Source organism: Gorilla gorilla, chromosome 15 (genome assembly GCF_029281585.2).
Source record: "Gorilla gorilla gorilla isolate KB3781 chromosome 15, NHGRI_mGorGor1-v2.1_pri, whole genome shotgun sequence".
NCBI lineage: Eukaryota > Metazoa > Chordata > Mammalia > Primates > Hominidae > Gorilla > Gorilla gorilla.
Window position 1 is genome coordinate 108213013 of NC_073239.2, and position 14074 is coordinate 108227086.

General features: G+C 53.9%; 2 protein-coding genes across 5 annotated transcripts in view; both read right to left on the reverse strand.

Moving 5' to 3' along the window:
* Positions 1 to 412, reverse strand: part of GPR68 (G protein-coupled receptor 68) — a 32144-nt gene extending 31732 nt beyond the window's left edge. The window contains exon 1 of the mRNA XM_055361234.2: positions 218 to 412. The gene's annotated coding sequence lies outside the window, so the exon portion shown is untranslated. The remainder of the gene's footprint in view (positions 1 to 217) is intronic.
* A 6823-nt stretch (positions 413 to 7235) lies between these two features.
* The window catches only part of CCDC88C (coiled-coil domain containing 88C), a 145816-nt gene continuing 138977 nt past the window's right edge, over positions 7236 to 14074 (reverse strand). For all 4 annotated transcript variants that reach the window (XM_055361213.2, XM_004055575.5, XM_055361214.2 and 1 more), the window contains 2 exons: positions 13475 to 13764; positions 7236 to 9554 (listed from right to left, as the gene is read on the reverse strand). In XM_055361213.2, the coding sequence (XP_055217188.2) occupies positions 8526 to 9554; positions 13475 to 13764 (1319 nt within the window). In that variant the 3' untranslated portion in view covers positions 7236 to 8525. The remainder of the gene's footprint in view (positions 9555 to 13474; positions 13765 to 14074) is intronic.

Genomic DNA, 14074 nt, shown 5'->3' on the forward strand with positions numbered 1-14074 from the left:
GAGCCCCATCCATTTGTACCCTATCCTAGCACAGAGACCTACCCCAGTCCTTCTCCTGCTCCACTTCCCCCGAAGGCCTTTATTCCACAGATTGGATTTGAATTTTCCGCCCCGGTAGCTGGCGGGGAGCCGGCCTCGCTGAAGGTCAGCCGTTCCCGGGTGCGTCCCCGCGCTGGCGCCGCCGTCAACCCTCGCCCCGGCCGCCCGGCGCACTCACCTCTGTCGGGTCCCGGGTGCAGGAAGCGCGGCCGCGGTTCGGCTGGGCCCGCGGGAGGGAGTGGCCGCGGGGACGGCGCCTGCGGGGCGTGGCGGGACCGGCGCGGAGCTCGCCGTGCGGGGTCCCCGGGAGGGAGGCGGAGGCTCCGCCGCCCACCCCGCCACGGGGACAGAGTCCAGGCCCCGCCGGACACCAGGGCACCTGCACCCCCCACCGGCCTGGGGAGGGTGGGGCTCCCAGGACAGCTCCTAGGGCACCTCCCTCCCCCCGGGGCTCGAGGGGCCCAGGTTTCCCTCCCTGCGGCCGGGCTGGCTGGATCCCTGCCCCTATCTATTTGTGGTCTCTTTGTGGGAGGGGAGATGGGGAGCAGGTAGCTGGTTCTGCCTCTGCTCTCAGATGTGACACGATGAACCCAACTTCGTGGGGCTGGGCCAAAAGGCCGGAGCTTGGAGAGGGGACATTTCTGCGCTTGACTTCGGGCTATGGACTCTGCCCGGTGGAGACCATTGTACCCCATACGGATGGAGAGGTGACGGGCTTGCCCCCGGGCCTGGGGTCTGTCATTCCCCTGGCGGACTCTTTCTGCTGTCTCTGGAGAAGGGCAAGGAGGGAGGGTGGAAGGTGAGGGAGAAGCCGGGACAGAGTTTCCCAGCCTCCAGACAAGCCCGAGCGGCCATTCTCTGTGCCTTGTGCGGGAAAACCACGTCTCTCAAACCTAGGCTCTTCCAGGGCTGAGTTTGGGGGCAGCTGAGTCTGAGGCGGCTGGGTTGTTCTGCTCTGAGCCTGCCACTGGGCCTGCCTCAGCAGACCTTTGGAATCGGATCCCTGTGACCATCCTGCACACCTGGTACCCCTCTCTCTGAGGCCTTTCATGGGGCTGGGAGGGCAGAAATGAGAGGGAAATGGCCTAGGAGACAGCCAGCGGCTGGCATAGCTGCGTGCACCTTAGGACGGTCAGCTCCGCAAAGCCCCTAGCTTCTCTTCTCTTCTCGTTCCTTCTTTACCTTTGGTTATTTCTGCTCAATCATTCAGACTCTTCCCCTGCAGCCCATCCCTAAGAGGTGGTGCTCCCTGTGCCAAGCCGACCTGTGCTGGCTTGTGAAAGCACATCTGTGAATTTCCAGGAATTTTGCAAGCCAGTTGTTCAGCACAGCCATTATTAACAGTTAACTTATGTAAACCTACCATCAAGTAACTTACATGAAAAGCAAAGGTAACACTCAAGACTCCCCACTTCCTAATTATTTTACTTTTACCCATGCTTTCAGGTTACACCTATTGTATTTGTATGGTGGTGATATTATACCATGAGGTACATCTCTTTCTGGTGAAGGAAATCCCAAAATATTTCACCCCAAAATATGGCTCCCCGGTATAGTATTTTTAATTCAACACCCTTAGAGATCAATAAACTGGAAGAAACTTTCCCCCTTCTACAAAAAGAAAGGACTGAATCACCAAGGAGAACAGTTGTTCTTGTTCACCCTCCCGTTATCTCATTACCCTTTACAGCAAAGGAGACCCAGAATGTAACCACATCTGAACAGAACCTTTTTCAAGACAGTGACTGTTTCCAAGGACCCTATAAATTCCAAAGAATTTTACAAGTTACTTTCTGTTCCCCATCCAATCGTTCTCCCTAGTAATCATTTATAATCCCTCAATAGAATTCTTCTCCCTCTCCCATAACCTGTTCTGCCAGGACCCAAGCCCCCATTCTGTCTGTAACCTCGAGGTAGTATATAAGTTTCTGGACTTCACTGGAGGGGGTCTAGTCTTTATTCTGAAGGCTGTCATGTATACCTGTTAAGGATAGAGAAGATGTCTTGGGTGAATATTATGATATATAAATTATATCTCGATTTTTTAAAAATTGAGGCCAGGCACAGTGGCTCACAACTGTACAGTCTCGGCACTTTGGGAGGCCGGGGCGGGTGGATCATGAGGTCAGGAGTTCAAGACCAGCCTGGCCAAGATGGTGAAACCCCGTCTCTACTAAAAATAGAAAAATTAGCCCGACGTAGTGGCGGGCGCCTGTAATCCCAGCTATTCAGGAGGCTGAGGCAGAGAATTGCTTGAACCCAGGAGGCGGAGGTTGCAGTGAGCCGAGATCGTGCCACTGTACTCCAGCCTGGGCGACGAGTGAGACTCCATCTAAAAAAAATAAATAAATAAAAAAAACTGAGATTTTTTAATCTCAAAGATTGAGATCAGTTCCGTGTTAAGTGATGTGTTCAGTGCTCACAGCTTGACGTTGGCCATGGTGAGAGTACTTATACCACAGAAATTGGTAAATGTTATAAACTTGGGCTTGATTTATGTTTTTTTTTTTATTGTCTAGTGTCTCTAGACTTAAGAATAATAGAGACGATGCCTTGGGTCAATATTATGGTATGTAAATTATATCTCAATTTTTAAAAAAGTGTGTTGCATCTGTAGCCATTATAATAGGAATAGTACAAAAAATTGAGGAAATATTTGTTCAGCATTCAGAAACTACCACTTGATTAAACAAAGTTACTCATGTTTTCAGTGAAGTTCTGACATACATCTTTGACTTGTTTCCCTTTCATCTTACATGTTAACGTGAAAGAAATGATCAACCACATTTGTGTTGAAGCTATGCTCATTTGTCAGTTGCAAGCCTAGGTTGGCTACAAATACACCAGCAAAAAAATCAATGAGCTTTCTGCAAGAATCAATTGGTTGTATGGATTTTACAATAATTGTTATTGTATGTTTTATTATTTATAAATTGTTACTGATGATAAAGAGTCAAACTCTGGCCAGGTGTGGTGGCTTATGCCTGTAATCCTGACACTTTGGGAGGCCAAGGTCGAGGGATCACTTGGGGTCAGGAGTTTGAGACCAGCCTGGGCAATGTAGCAAGACCCCGTCTCTACAAAAAATAAAAAATTAGCCAGGTGTGGTGGCATGTGCCTGTAGTCCCAGCTACTCAGGAGGCTGAGGCAGAAGGATCACTTGAGGTTGCAGTGAGCCATAGTCATACTACTGTACTCCAGCCTGAGGGACAGCGTAAGACCGTCTCAGAAGGAAAAAAAAGTATATCCAGCTGTAACTTGGGTTATTTCCCAGCCACCAGGTCACACACCACACCAACGCAGAGGGTGGGGCCCTGGAACTCAGGAGGGGGCGTGATCCAGGGTGCTCTCTTAGCCACAGGATCCCATGGTACTGCTGAAGGGGGCTGTGGCTTGGGATTGGCTGTGGAGGTGAGCAGGGTCTTAGCGTTGAAAGCAGCTGATGGAGTAACAGGACATGGGGGAGAGTGAGGGGAAGGCCAGCATCCTCTGGATGTGTATGGGGCAGGTGTGGGGGGTGGGAATACAAAGAGGCCTCGCTTTGGAGGGGGAGGATGGTGAGCTGTGTGGGCATGTTGAATTTGAGGTGCGTTTGGGAAATCTAAGTTGGAAATCCAGATCTGGGGTTTTGGAGGAGAGGTGGGGGCTGGAGATACAAGTTTGGGCCTTCTGGGAATAGGTGGTAATTAAAGTTGTGGGTATGCCTGGGCTTGATGAAGTATGATCAGGGGGCTGGGTGTGCCTTGAGGGGAGCCTGTAGAGAGGACCTAGTCTGCAAAGGGCTGGGTATGGGTATAGAGCACCTTCGACATAAGTAACTCCATCTTAGAAAAAGACTCCATCTTACATTTAATATGGCACTTCGCCAACAGGGACCGCATGTTTTACCTGATCAATAAAGACTCATCCAACCAGATAAGGACATAAACAAGCACACTCTCCACTATCAGTCCTCACCAGAAGACTCTGTGACTATAAAAGGAGCAAGACTTCAGCAGCTTGAAACGGCTGTCTCAACTGACACCATCTTGCTGTCACTTGTGATCAGCACCCAGCATCTCCCACCGAAGGCTCTGCCCACATCAGTGACTCTGCTATTTACAACAGCCAAGATGCGGAAGCAACCAAAGTGTCCATCAACAGATGAATGAAGAAAATGTGGCATATATACACAACGGAGAACTACTCAGCCATAAAAAAGAATGAGATGCTGTCATCTGCAACATGGATGGAACTGGAGCTCATTATGTTAAGTGAAATAAGCCAGGCACAGAAAGAGAAACTTCACCTGTCCTTACTTATTTGAGGGAGCTAACAATGAAAACAACTAAACTCATGGAGGTTGAGAGTAGAAGGATGGTTACCAGAGGCTGGGCAGGGTAATGGGGTGGGAGGGGAGTGAGGATGGTTAATGGGAACAAACATATAGTTAGATACAATAAGACCTAGTATTTGATAGCACAAGAGGATGACTACAGTCAAAAATAACTTATTGTACATGTAAAAATAAGTAAAAGAGGCCGGGCGTGGTGGCTCACACCTGTAATCCTAGCACTTTGGAAGGCCGAGGTGGGCAGATCACCTGAAGTCAGGAGTTTGAGACCATCCTGGCTAACATGGTGAAACCCCGTCTCTACTAAAAATACAAAAATTAGCCGGGCGTGGTGGTGGGCACCTGTAATCCCAGCTACTCAGGAGGCTGAGGCAGGAGAATCGCTTGAACCCAGGAGGCGGAGGATGCAGTGAGCTGAGACTGTGCCATTGCACTCCAGCCTGGGCAACAAAAGCGAAACTCTGTCTCAAAAAAAAAAAAAAGAAAGAAAAAAAGAAAGAAACGAAACAGCGTCAATAAAAGTCTGACCTTGTGGAAAGACACACGTGTGTGGACCTGGTTATGCCTGACCTTGCGCTGCTCACAAGTGTGGCCAATGTGGAGGGGAGTGTTCTAAATAGGAAGGTCCCTGAGTCAGGGCACCTCCTGAGAAGTGCCGAGGGCTGAGAAGTTGCCTCTGGATTAGCGACCTTGGCAGGAGCTCTCCCGCGGAACCAATGGGACCAAAAGCCGGCTGGAGTGGATGGAAGAGTAGGGGGGAGAGCCTGAGGCAGCGGGACCAGTCGGCGGGAGGGTGTGAACTAGGGCAGAGACAGCTGGCAGAGGGGAGCGGCCCAGATTCCCGCCCCGCCCTCAGGTCCAGGATGTAACGTGTGAAATGTGGGATGTGAGGAAAGGAGGGGTCCAGCTCGAATCTCAGGCTCCTGAGGCTGCAGAGATGGTCCTGGGAACAGGGGAGCTGGGTTGATGAGGGCAGCAGTCCCGGCCTGAAGGTCAGGAGACGCTGGGCTGGAGGTCACCTCCACAAGCGCTCCCTTTGTAGGGAGGGTGGGGTCAGGCCTGCAGGGGGAATGCACGACAGGAGAGTGGTGGAGGCAGAATCCAGGGCTCTGCCCGCAGCCCTGATGTCCCCGGGAGGGATGAATGAAGGGACGAAGGAGCAGGCAGCACAGAGCTGTCCCAGAGGGACAAAGAAGCGTGCAGCAGAGGCTAAGGGTGCCAAGAAGTGCCTGGACAGCTGTCAAGTATTGTAAAGGCCACACAGGATGAAGACTGCGGGTGGCCACCGCTCAGTCTGGCTCAAAACAGCATGGATGGCAGTTTCTGTGGAGTGGCCAGATACAAGGACAGATTGCAGAGCCTCGGGGAGAACGGGCAAGGAGGCGAGAGGAGAGAGCCAAAAAATAGGCTTGGTGAGAAGGAAGGAGACACTGAGGCAGCAGCTGGACAGAAAAACATCAGAAGAACCTTGGTCAGGTGTGGCCATTTTCATGCCTCCTCCTTCCCTCTCTTCCTCCTCCCCACCATGCATCCGATTTCAGTATCTTCGGCCCCTAAGGTCCAAATTCCAGATCCAGCATTTACTGGTTGAGTAGCCTTGGGAAAATCATAAGGAGCCCCTTCAGGCTGAGCTCCTGTCACGACATGAGATGAACGCCATAGCAAAATGGGATTCTTCAATTATTTTTGAGATGGGGTCTTGCTGTGTCGCCCAGGCTGGAGTGCAGAGGCACAAGTCCTGGTTCACTGCAGCCTCGACTGCTGGGGCTCAAGTGATCCTCCCGCCTCAGCCTCCCTAGTGGCTGGGACTACAGGTGCACACAACCACACCCTGCTATTTTACTTTTTTTTGAGACAGGGCCTCACTCTGTCTCCCAGGCTAGAGTGCAGTGGCACCATCACTGCTCACTGCAGCCTCAACATCCCTGGGCTTAAGGGATCCTCTGTCTTCACCCTCCCGAGTAGCTGGGACTGCAGGTATACACCACCACGCCTGGCTAATTTTTCTAACTTTTGTAGACAATGTCTTGCTATGTTGCCCAGACTGGTCTCCAGCCCATTGCATGCCCCCTGTGGTGGTGGTGACCCATTAGAAAAACAAATAAAATAGGATTCAATTGATGCCAACTTAAACACACCTGGGGAGGGGTGGAAAGCTGTCACCTTACAGGAAATCTTTGTCCTTCACATCTGTCTCTGGTTGCACGTGTAACAGCTTCCCCCACCTAGTGGCAAGGAAAGTGGTGGATTCCAACTGTGGAGGAAGGGTCCTCGGCGTGCAGAGGCAGGGGTGCAGGGGGAGGGGTGCAGAGGGAGGGGCACAGAGGGAGGGGTGGAGGGGCACAGAGGTAGGGATGCAGAGGGAGGGGCGCAGAGGGAGGGGTGCAGAGGGAGGGGTGCAGAGGGAGGGGTGGAGGGGTGCAGAGGTAGGGATGCAGAGGGAGGGGCGCAGAGGGAGGGGTGGAGGGGCGCAGAGGGAGGGGCACAGAGGGAGGGGTGGAGGGGCGCAGAGGGAGGGGCACAGAGGGAGGGGTGGAGGGGCGCAGAGGGAGGGGCGCAGAGGGAGGGGCGCAGTGGGAGCGGTGCAGAGGGAGGGGTGCAGAGGGAGGGGCGCAGAGGGGGGTGGAGGGGCGCAGAGGGGGGGTGCAGAGGTAGGGGTGCAGAGGGAGGGGTGCAGAGGGAGGGGCACAGAGGGAGGGGTGCAGAGGGAGGGGTGGAGGGGCGCAGAGAGGGTTGGAGGGGCACAGAGGGAGGGGTGCAGGGGCACAGAGGGAGGGGAGCAGAGGGAGGGGCGCAGGGAGCCCCAAGTCCCCAGGGTCCCACCCGATGCTAACAATGTGCAGTGAGGAAAGCCAGAACGCACTTCGGTTCCATTCCATTTTATTACAATCCTGTCCTTGAGTTCCAGAACGAATGGCTATTTAATACACAACCCCAAACACTCCTAAAATGGATCTTGTTAACATTCAAAAGTCTCCCATTTCTTTCTCAGTATATTAAATCAAAAGGAAAAAAAATCTTAAAAAAAAAATCAATAGGTTTAGTTCACCCCAGGAAAAGCACCTTTACAACAGGAAACTAAATTGTCAGGAATCTGACCAAAGACACAAAGCAGCAGATAAGATTCCCGACAGAAGAGAGTGACTCCCACTGGAACATAAATAGATCCCCCCAAAGTATACATATTTCACATGAGTGTGTACATATACATGTCATATATTAAAAAAAAATTGGTTTCTATACCCAAAAAGTTATTCAGAAATAAATCAACACCCCGAGACCGGGGATGTCGGGTGCCGCAGCCAGGTTACACATCGAGCTTGCACCTCGCTCTGTGCGGGTGACCCCTCGGTGCACTGTGCACACTGGCCTGGAGGGGGCTGGATGGGGGCCTCTTTCCTGCCCCCCAATCCCCAGGCCTGGCAGATCCAGTGTTTGCAGAAAAGTGAGCCAGGGAAATCTAGGAAGGCAGGTGCCTGTGTGGTCCCCAAACCCCCTGGTGCAGAGCTCAGGAGCCAGCTGGAGGCTGGGGGCAAATGGCCAAGGCCACCGCCAGCTGCCCTGGGTCCTGGGGTAAAGGGAAGTGCTTGGGACCCCAGGAATGGAACAGCAGCACTCTCACTTTTTAACAGCAGGCCTGACTCTGGGGTCTGCCAGGCCCTGGAGACCTTTGTAGTATCGCCAGTCTGGGCTTCTCCTGGGATCCAGTGGCCTTTGGGAGAGGGAGTGGGCTTTTTGACCCGCCAGGCCTGAGCCTCGTGAGCCTGTTGTGTGTGTGTGTGTGTGTGTGCTTAACGGAGCTCAACACATTGCAAATGAGTGTTCTACTGGGACATACTGGAGTAGTGTCTGCTTTGGGGGAAGTCAGTTTGTCATTGCATCCTAATTGGTCCCCATGCTGACGTGGATTTGTTCCAAAGATATCAGCTGCTGGAAGCGGCAGACACAGAAAACACGTTACACACCTGGAAGCGTAATCCTCTTGGGGCTTGGCACAGTGTTTCCATTCACAGAACAAACAGCAGAAATGCGTGGGAACCCCTTTCCTCATTCCAAACCCTCTCCTGGCACCGCAGGCAAGCAAGAGAAAAGGCTGTGAGAGTCGGAAGGCGCGTCAGTAGTTTTCAGGTTTGCGAGCTCAACCACGAGACAGTCACACGCAGCCGTACTCATACCACACGGTCTGCGGATCCCCGCCGGGCTCCGGGGAGGCCGGACTGCTCTTTGAGACGCTCCCTCGACTGCAGTCCTCCAGGGCCCGGCCGGGGTGGGGAGCCAAATCGGGAGACCGACCTGGGCTCTTGGCCGGGAGCCCCTCACTGCAGCCCTGCCCCGGGGCCCCGTCTCCCTCTGAGAGGCTGAGCCCTGCCCGGACAGGGGTGATGGTGGCCACCTCCCCTGAGCGTGGGGGCGCCTTGGGCTTGGTCCTGGCAGCCGGGGCTGCAGCAGGTGAGAAGTGCGGGAGCTGGGAGTTGCTGCCACTGCCAGCAGCAGCAGCACCAGCACCTGCAGTGGCAATGGCGGGGGCTGTGGCAGACTGATGCAGGGGGGCCAGCCTCTCCTCCTTTGGTGGAGCCAGGGAGAAGCGCCTCGTGTCCAGCGGCCGGCTGCGGGGACCTGGGCCCTGACAGGAGCTGCCAGCCTTTCCCACAAGTGGGGTCCGCTCCCGGGCCAGGCTGTGGGAGCTGGGGGGTGCGGGGCTTTGCAGGGTGTGGCTGCCTGTCTCTCTGCCCCCTAAGGCCTCAGGAGCCCCCAGCTTCTGAGGGGACTCCTGTTTGCAGGCCTCTGGCCCGCTGGCCCGGAGAAGGTCAGCTGAGGCCAGGCTGAAGGCCCGGCTCAAGGAGGCACTGCGGCTGGCAGGTGCATGGGAAGCTGGGGGCACCGGAGCCTGCCGGGGTCTGCCCAGAGACAGGCTCTGGGGAGGCTGGGCCTGTCTCGGGGCCACGCTGGGTGGGGCCTCGGCCTCAGTCAGTCTGAAGTTTGGCTTTACGTACTGCCCGGGCTTCAGCAGCCTCCCCTCCGAGGTGGGGGCGGCCATTTTGATGGTGGGGGCCACAAAGTTGGTGGGCATCTTGGCCCCTTCTTTCTTGGCAGGTGGTCCTGGTTGGCCTCCGATGGCTGGGGGATCGCTGGCCTTTCGGAAGTAGTCACTCAGCAGGTCATCCCGGCAACTGGGAGTGTCCTACAGAGAAGAGAGTGAAGGTGGGAGGTGGGCATGAGGGTTGGGTGTGTCCTCGGAGCCTCCTCCTGCGCAGGACGCCCCCGAGCAGCCCACGTGGCTGGGACTGCAGTTCCTGCCTGCCTTTTCCAAGGCACATGTGCCGCCTCCACCACACACACCAGCCCTGGGCAGGATGGTGAGGGTGGCTGAGGCAGCCACCACCAGGAAAGAACCCCAGATTCCCCCTAGGCAGCCCCCTAACTTTACAGATAAGGAAACAGACCCAGAGAGAGAAATGACTTCCTACAAAGTGAGTAAGTTTCCCAGAAACCTCGACTATAGCCGACTGCTTCGGTCTGTCTGGTTTCTACCAGGCACAGCAGGAACTAGAACGCTGGCGGATGTGAGCAGGGCCTTCCTTCCCCGGTCACCCCGGGACATCATAAGGACTTCACCTTGCGCCACCGAGAGCAAGAGGAACAAGAGCAGCTCTTGAAACGCCGGAACCTTCACTGCCACTCAGACCTCTCTCAGGGCCCGAGAAAGAGAAGAGAGAGGCAGAATGGGGGTGGGAGGGGGCGGGGGACAGAGAGGTACAAATGGGGTCCGCGAGGGTCCAGAAGGGGGAATGGTGGGGCTGCACAGGGAAAGGAAGACACCGGGAAGGCCCAGCCGCCACACTGTCCCTGCTAAGCTGCCGCCCGGGCTGTGCTTCCCCTGCCCAGGGAGCAGGTGTCATTTGCCACCACCTTGGGAATAGGCAGAACCACGGAGGCAAGGGTCTATGGCCCCGCTCAGGAACTGCAGCCTTCTGCAAGCCTAGCTTCTCCTGAGGCTAACATGGATGAAGAGGAAGAGAAGTGAGTTCATGGGGGATGAGAGGCCGGCAGGTGTCAGCCTGAAGGCGGGCTGGTAGCTCAGGAGCCATCTGCACCTGCCAGCAACTCCTGTCCCACACAAACATCTGGACATGGTGCCACTGGACAGAGATGCATCTGCTGTTTTATGCTAGTTTGACGCTACATATCTTGGGTGGGCGTCCAGTAAGGCCCGTGATATCCACAGGTACCTTTCATCACCTGTGGGGCCATGTGCTGTTCTGGGAACCACATGTATAATTGCAAAGAAACTCATTTAATTCTCAAAATGACCTTGCAAGGTTGTTGAAAGGCTGTGTCAAGGTAAAGAAACAGGTCACGGAGGTTTGGCAGGCCATGCGTCCAGAGAGGCAGACCCAGATGAAAGCCTGTGGCTGCCTGACTCCAGAGCTGCTTTCCACTCCACCAGGCTCCTCCCTGCACACCTCAGAGCCTTTGATACCCACCCTTCCTGGCCACGCAGGGAGCCCCATCTTGTGACACGCCCTCCCTGCATCATCGACGCCCAGAGAGTGGGGGTGCGGTGGGCATACGGTTGTCATTTCCCTGGGATGGGAAGCCCCTGTGTACATTAGGGGCCTTGTGTGTCAGGGGTACCAGGAGGGAAGTCAGGTGTGTCACGGGTAGGGGGTTAAATATCCCAGGCAGACACAGGGGGCTGGCTCGCTGCATGCCAGACATCAGCTTCCAACAGAAACTGCTACAGCCAGACTGTTTTGGTCTCATTTAAGCTAAAAATGGAAAGGTAACAGTACAGGGCATAGGGAATGGGGACTGTGAAGACCAGTCTGAGCTGAGCAGGGAGGGGCCCCACTCCTTGCTCAGGACCTGCCTGCCAGATCTCCAAAGGGAAAGGAAAGCATCATAAGGGGCATATAACAAAAAAAGACTGAGAAGGAAAGCCTTCCAGCTGTAGGCCCCCCCAATTTCTGGAGTGTTCTTGTTCAGTCCATTAGACCAGCAGTTCTTTTTTTTTTTTGGAGACAGAGTCTCACTGTGTTGCCCAGGCTGGAGTGCAGTGGCACAATCTCGGTTCACTGCAACCTGAGCCTCTCAGGTTCAAGAGATTCTCCTGCCTCAACCTCCCGAGTAGCTGGGATCACAGGCACCCACCACCATGACCCGGTTCATTTTTGTATCTTTAGTAGAGATGGGGTTTCACTATGTTGGCCAGGCTGGTCTCGAACGCCTGACCTCAAGTGATCCACCCACCTCAGTCTCCCAAAGTGCTGGAATGACAGGCATGAGCCACCGCTTGGCCTAGACCAGTGGTTCTTAAACCATGGTGCCTACCCAGCCGCAAGACCATTATCTGGAATTTATAAAGATGCAAATTCTCAGCGAGCCCAACCTCAGGCCCATTGATTCAGAAACTCAGGGGATGGGTTCTGTGGTCTGGCAAGGCCCCCAGACGATTCATATGCACGCCTGAGTTTGAGAACCACAACATTAGACCACTAACTTCTCGAGGGCAGGCCCTCCTTTGCTTTTCTCCAGCTTTGGCTTCTCCAGCTCCTTGCACAGAGTAAGTGCTTGGGAAACAGAAATGTTTAAATGAAGGAAGGCCAGGGCCATGTTTTATATTTCTCTTGTGTCAACTGCAAGGCTGGGCACAGCACATGCAGGCAAAGAAAACCTGCTGCTGAACTGGTTTGCTTTGCTTTTCAAGAGCAGGCACCATGCATACTGCTAAACATAAGACAGCAGGTGCTCAATAAATATCTACCACACACACACTTGCTTTTCTGTGTCACTGTGCCCTAGTAATGCAGGTCACAGGGTTTACCAGAGAGCTAGACAAAGTCCAAATGTGTTTCTTTAAGGGGAATGAGATGGAAAGACTGAAAAAGACTGAAGTTTCAAGAATCCTCAAAAGGGCTCAATTGCAGACAGTGAACTTCACTCACTCAGTAACCCAACAGCTCACGTGACAAAATTCAGAGCACTTTAAAGATGTATGTACAGCTTCAAAAAAGCTAAACGAAGACCTACAGAGGTGGCAGGAGGTTGTCAACAGGCAGTGTTTAGGGTGAGGAGCTGCAGAGCTGGGGCCAAATCCAGCTAGCCGCCTGTTTTTGTATATCTTGTGAAAATAGCTGCTACATTTTTATTTTTATTTTATTTTTTCTTGAGACAGAGTCTCGCTCTGTCGCTCAAGATGGAGTGCAGTGGTGCAATCTCAGCTTACTGCAACCTCCGCCTCCCGGTTTCAAATGATTCTCCTGCCTCAGCCTCCCGAGTAGTTGGGATTAAAGGCGCCTGCCACAGGCCTGGCTAATTTTTGTATTTTTTGTAGAGACAAATGTCTCTACAACTCTGCTTATCTTTTGTAGAGATGGGTGTATTTTTTGTAGAGATGGTGGCCAGGCTGGTCTCAAACTCCTGGACTCAGGTGATCTGCCCACCTTGGCCTCCCAAAGGCTGGGATTACAGGCGTGAGCCACTGCATCCGGCCAGTTGCTACATTTTTAATTGGTCAAAAAGAAATTTTGTAAAAACGTATTTCACAACATGCAAAAATCATATGAAATTCAAATGTCAGTGTCCATAAGTAAAGCTTTATCGGATGTCAGCCATGTCCATCTATTGACATAGGATCAAGTGTCTGCTTTCTCGAATGTGGCAGAATTGAGTAGCTACAACAGAGACTGTGAGACCCAGAAAGCCTAAAATCATTCCTCTCTGGCCCTTTCAAGGTCCTTGAAAGTTTGCCAATCCCTGCTGGAGAAAATGCAGGGTAAGCGGGTACTCAGAGCTCTGCCATGAAACCCAGCGTGAGATCCTAGCCCTGTAAGTCAGGTGCTGGCCACGCACCCTTGGTGCGGGCCACAAGCTCTGCCAGCTCACTTCCCAGACCCAGGGGAGAGCAGCCTCCAGGGTCGGGGCTGGCGGCTGGCTTGTGGTGACTTGTCAGCTAGTGCTCTAGTCAGCCTCTCATGTCCACGCCAGTCCTGTGCCTAGGCCACGCCACCCCCACCCCATCCTTTCTGCAGCTATGATCTTGAGCCAGGAAGAGACAGAGAGGGAAGGGAGACGGGCCAAGTCTGTGTCCGGATCACTCACATGGGTGGGGGAGCTGCGGTTGCTCTCCTCCAGGAACTCCTCCAAGGTGACCATCTCACTGCTGGGGGAGGCCGAGCAGGGCCGCACTCCGACGTGGGGAGGGGCTGTGCCCCTCTTCTGGGCACCCTCCTGTGGGAGAGGCCCGTTCCGAGGCAAGGGGTACTCGTGGCGGCCGAGGGCGTTGCGTCCCGGTGTGCTGGCTTCCCGGGGCAAAGTGGCCAGGTCCCTGCTGGGGATCAGGTCTTCGCTGCTGAAGCTCTCAGACCGGCCATGGAGCTGCTCGGAGGAGCCTGGGTGTCAGGGCAGGAGACAGAGGACCCTCATCAGTCTTGGCAGCCCTCTGGTGGCTTCTAGAGGCTTCGTGCTGCCTTTGCCCACTTCAAACTATCAGAGTAAAACCCTTGCCCGAAAACCCAGGGCTTATTCCCACCAGGCTGAAAGTCTGGACTCCTTTTGAATTTCACTTTGGCTTTAAAAACAAAATACCTTGAGATAAAAGTGGAAAGCTTCTGCTGAAGTTTAAGTTATTACTGGCTGTAAGGCACTGCCCTTGTCAGCGCTCACTCATGCACGTATTCAAAGCTTATTCAGCACCTGCTA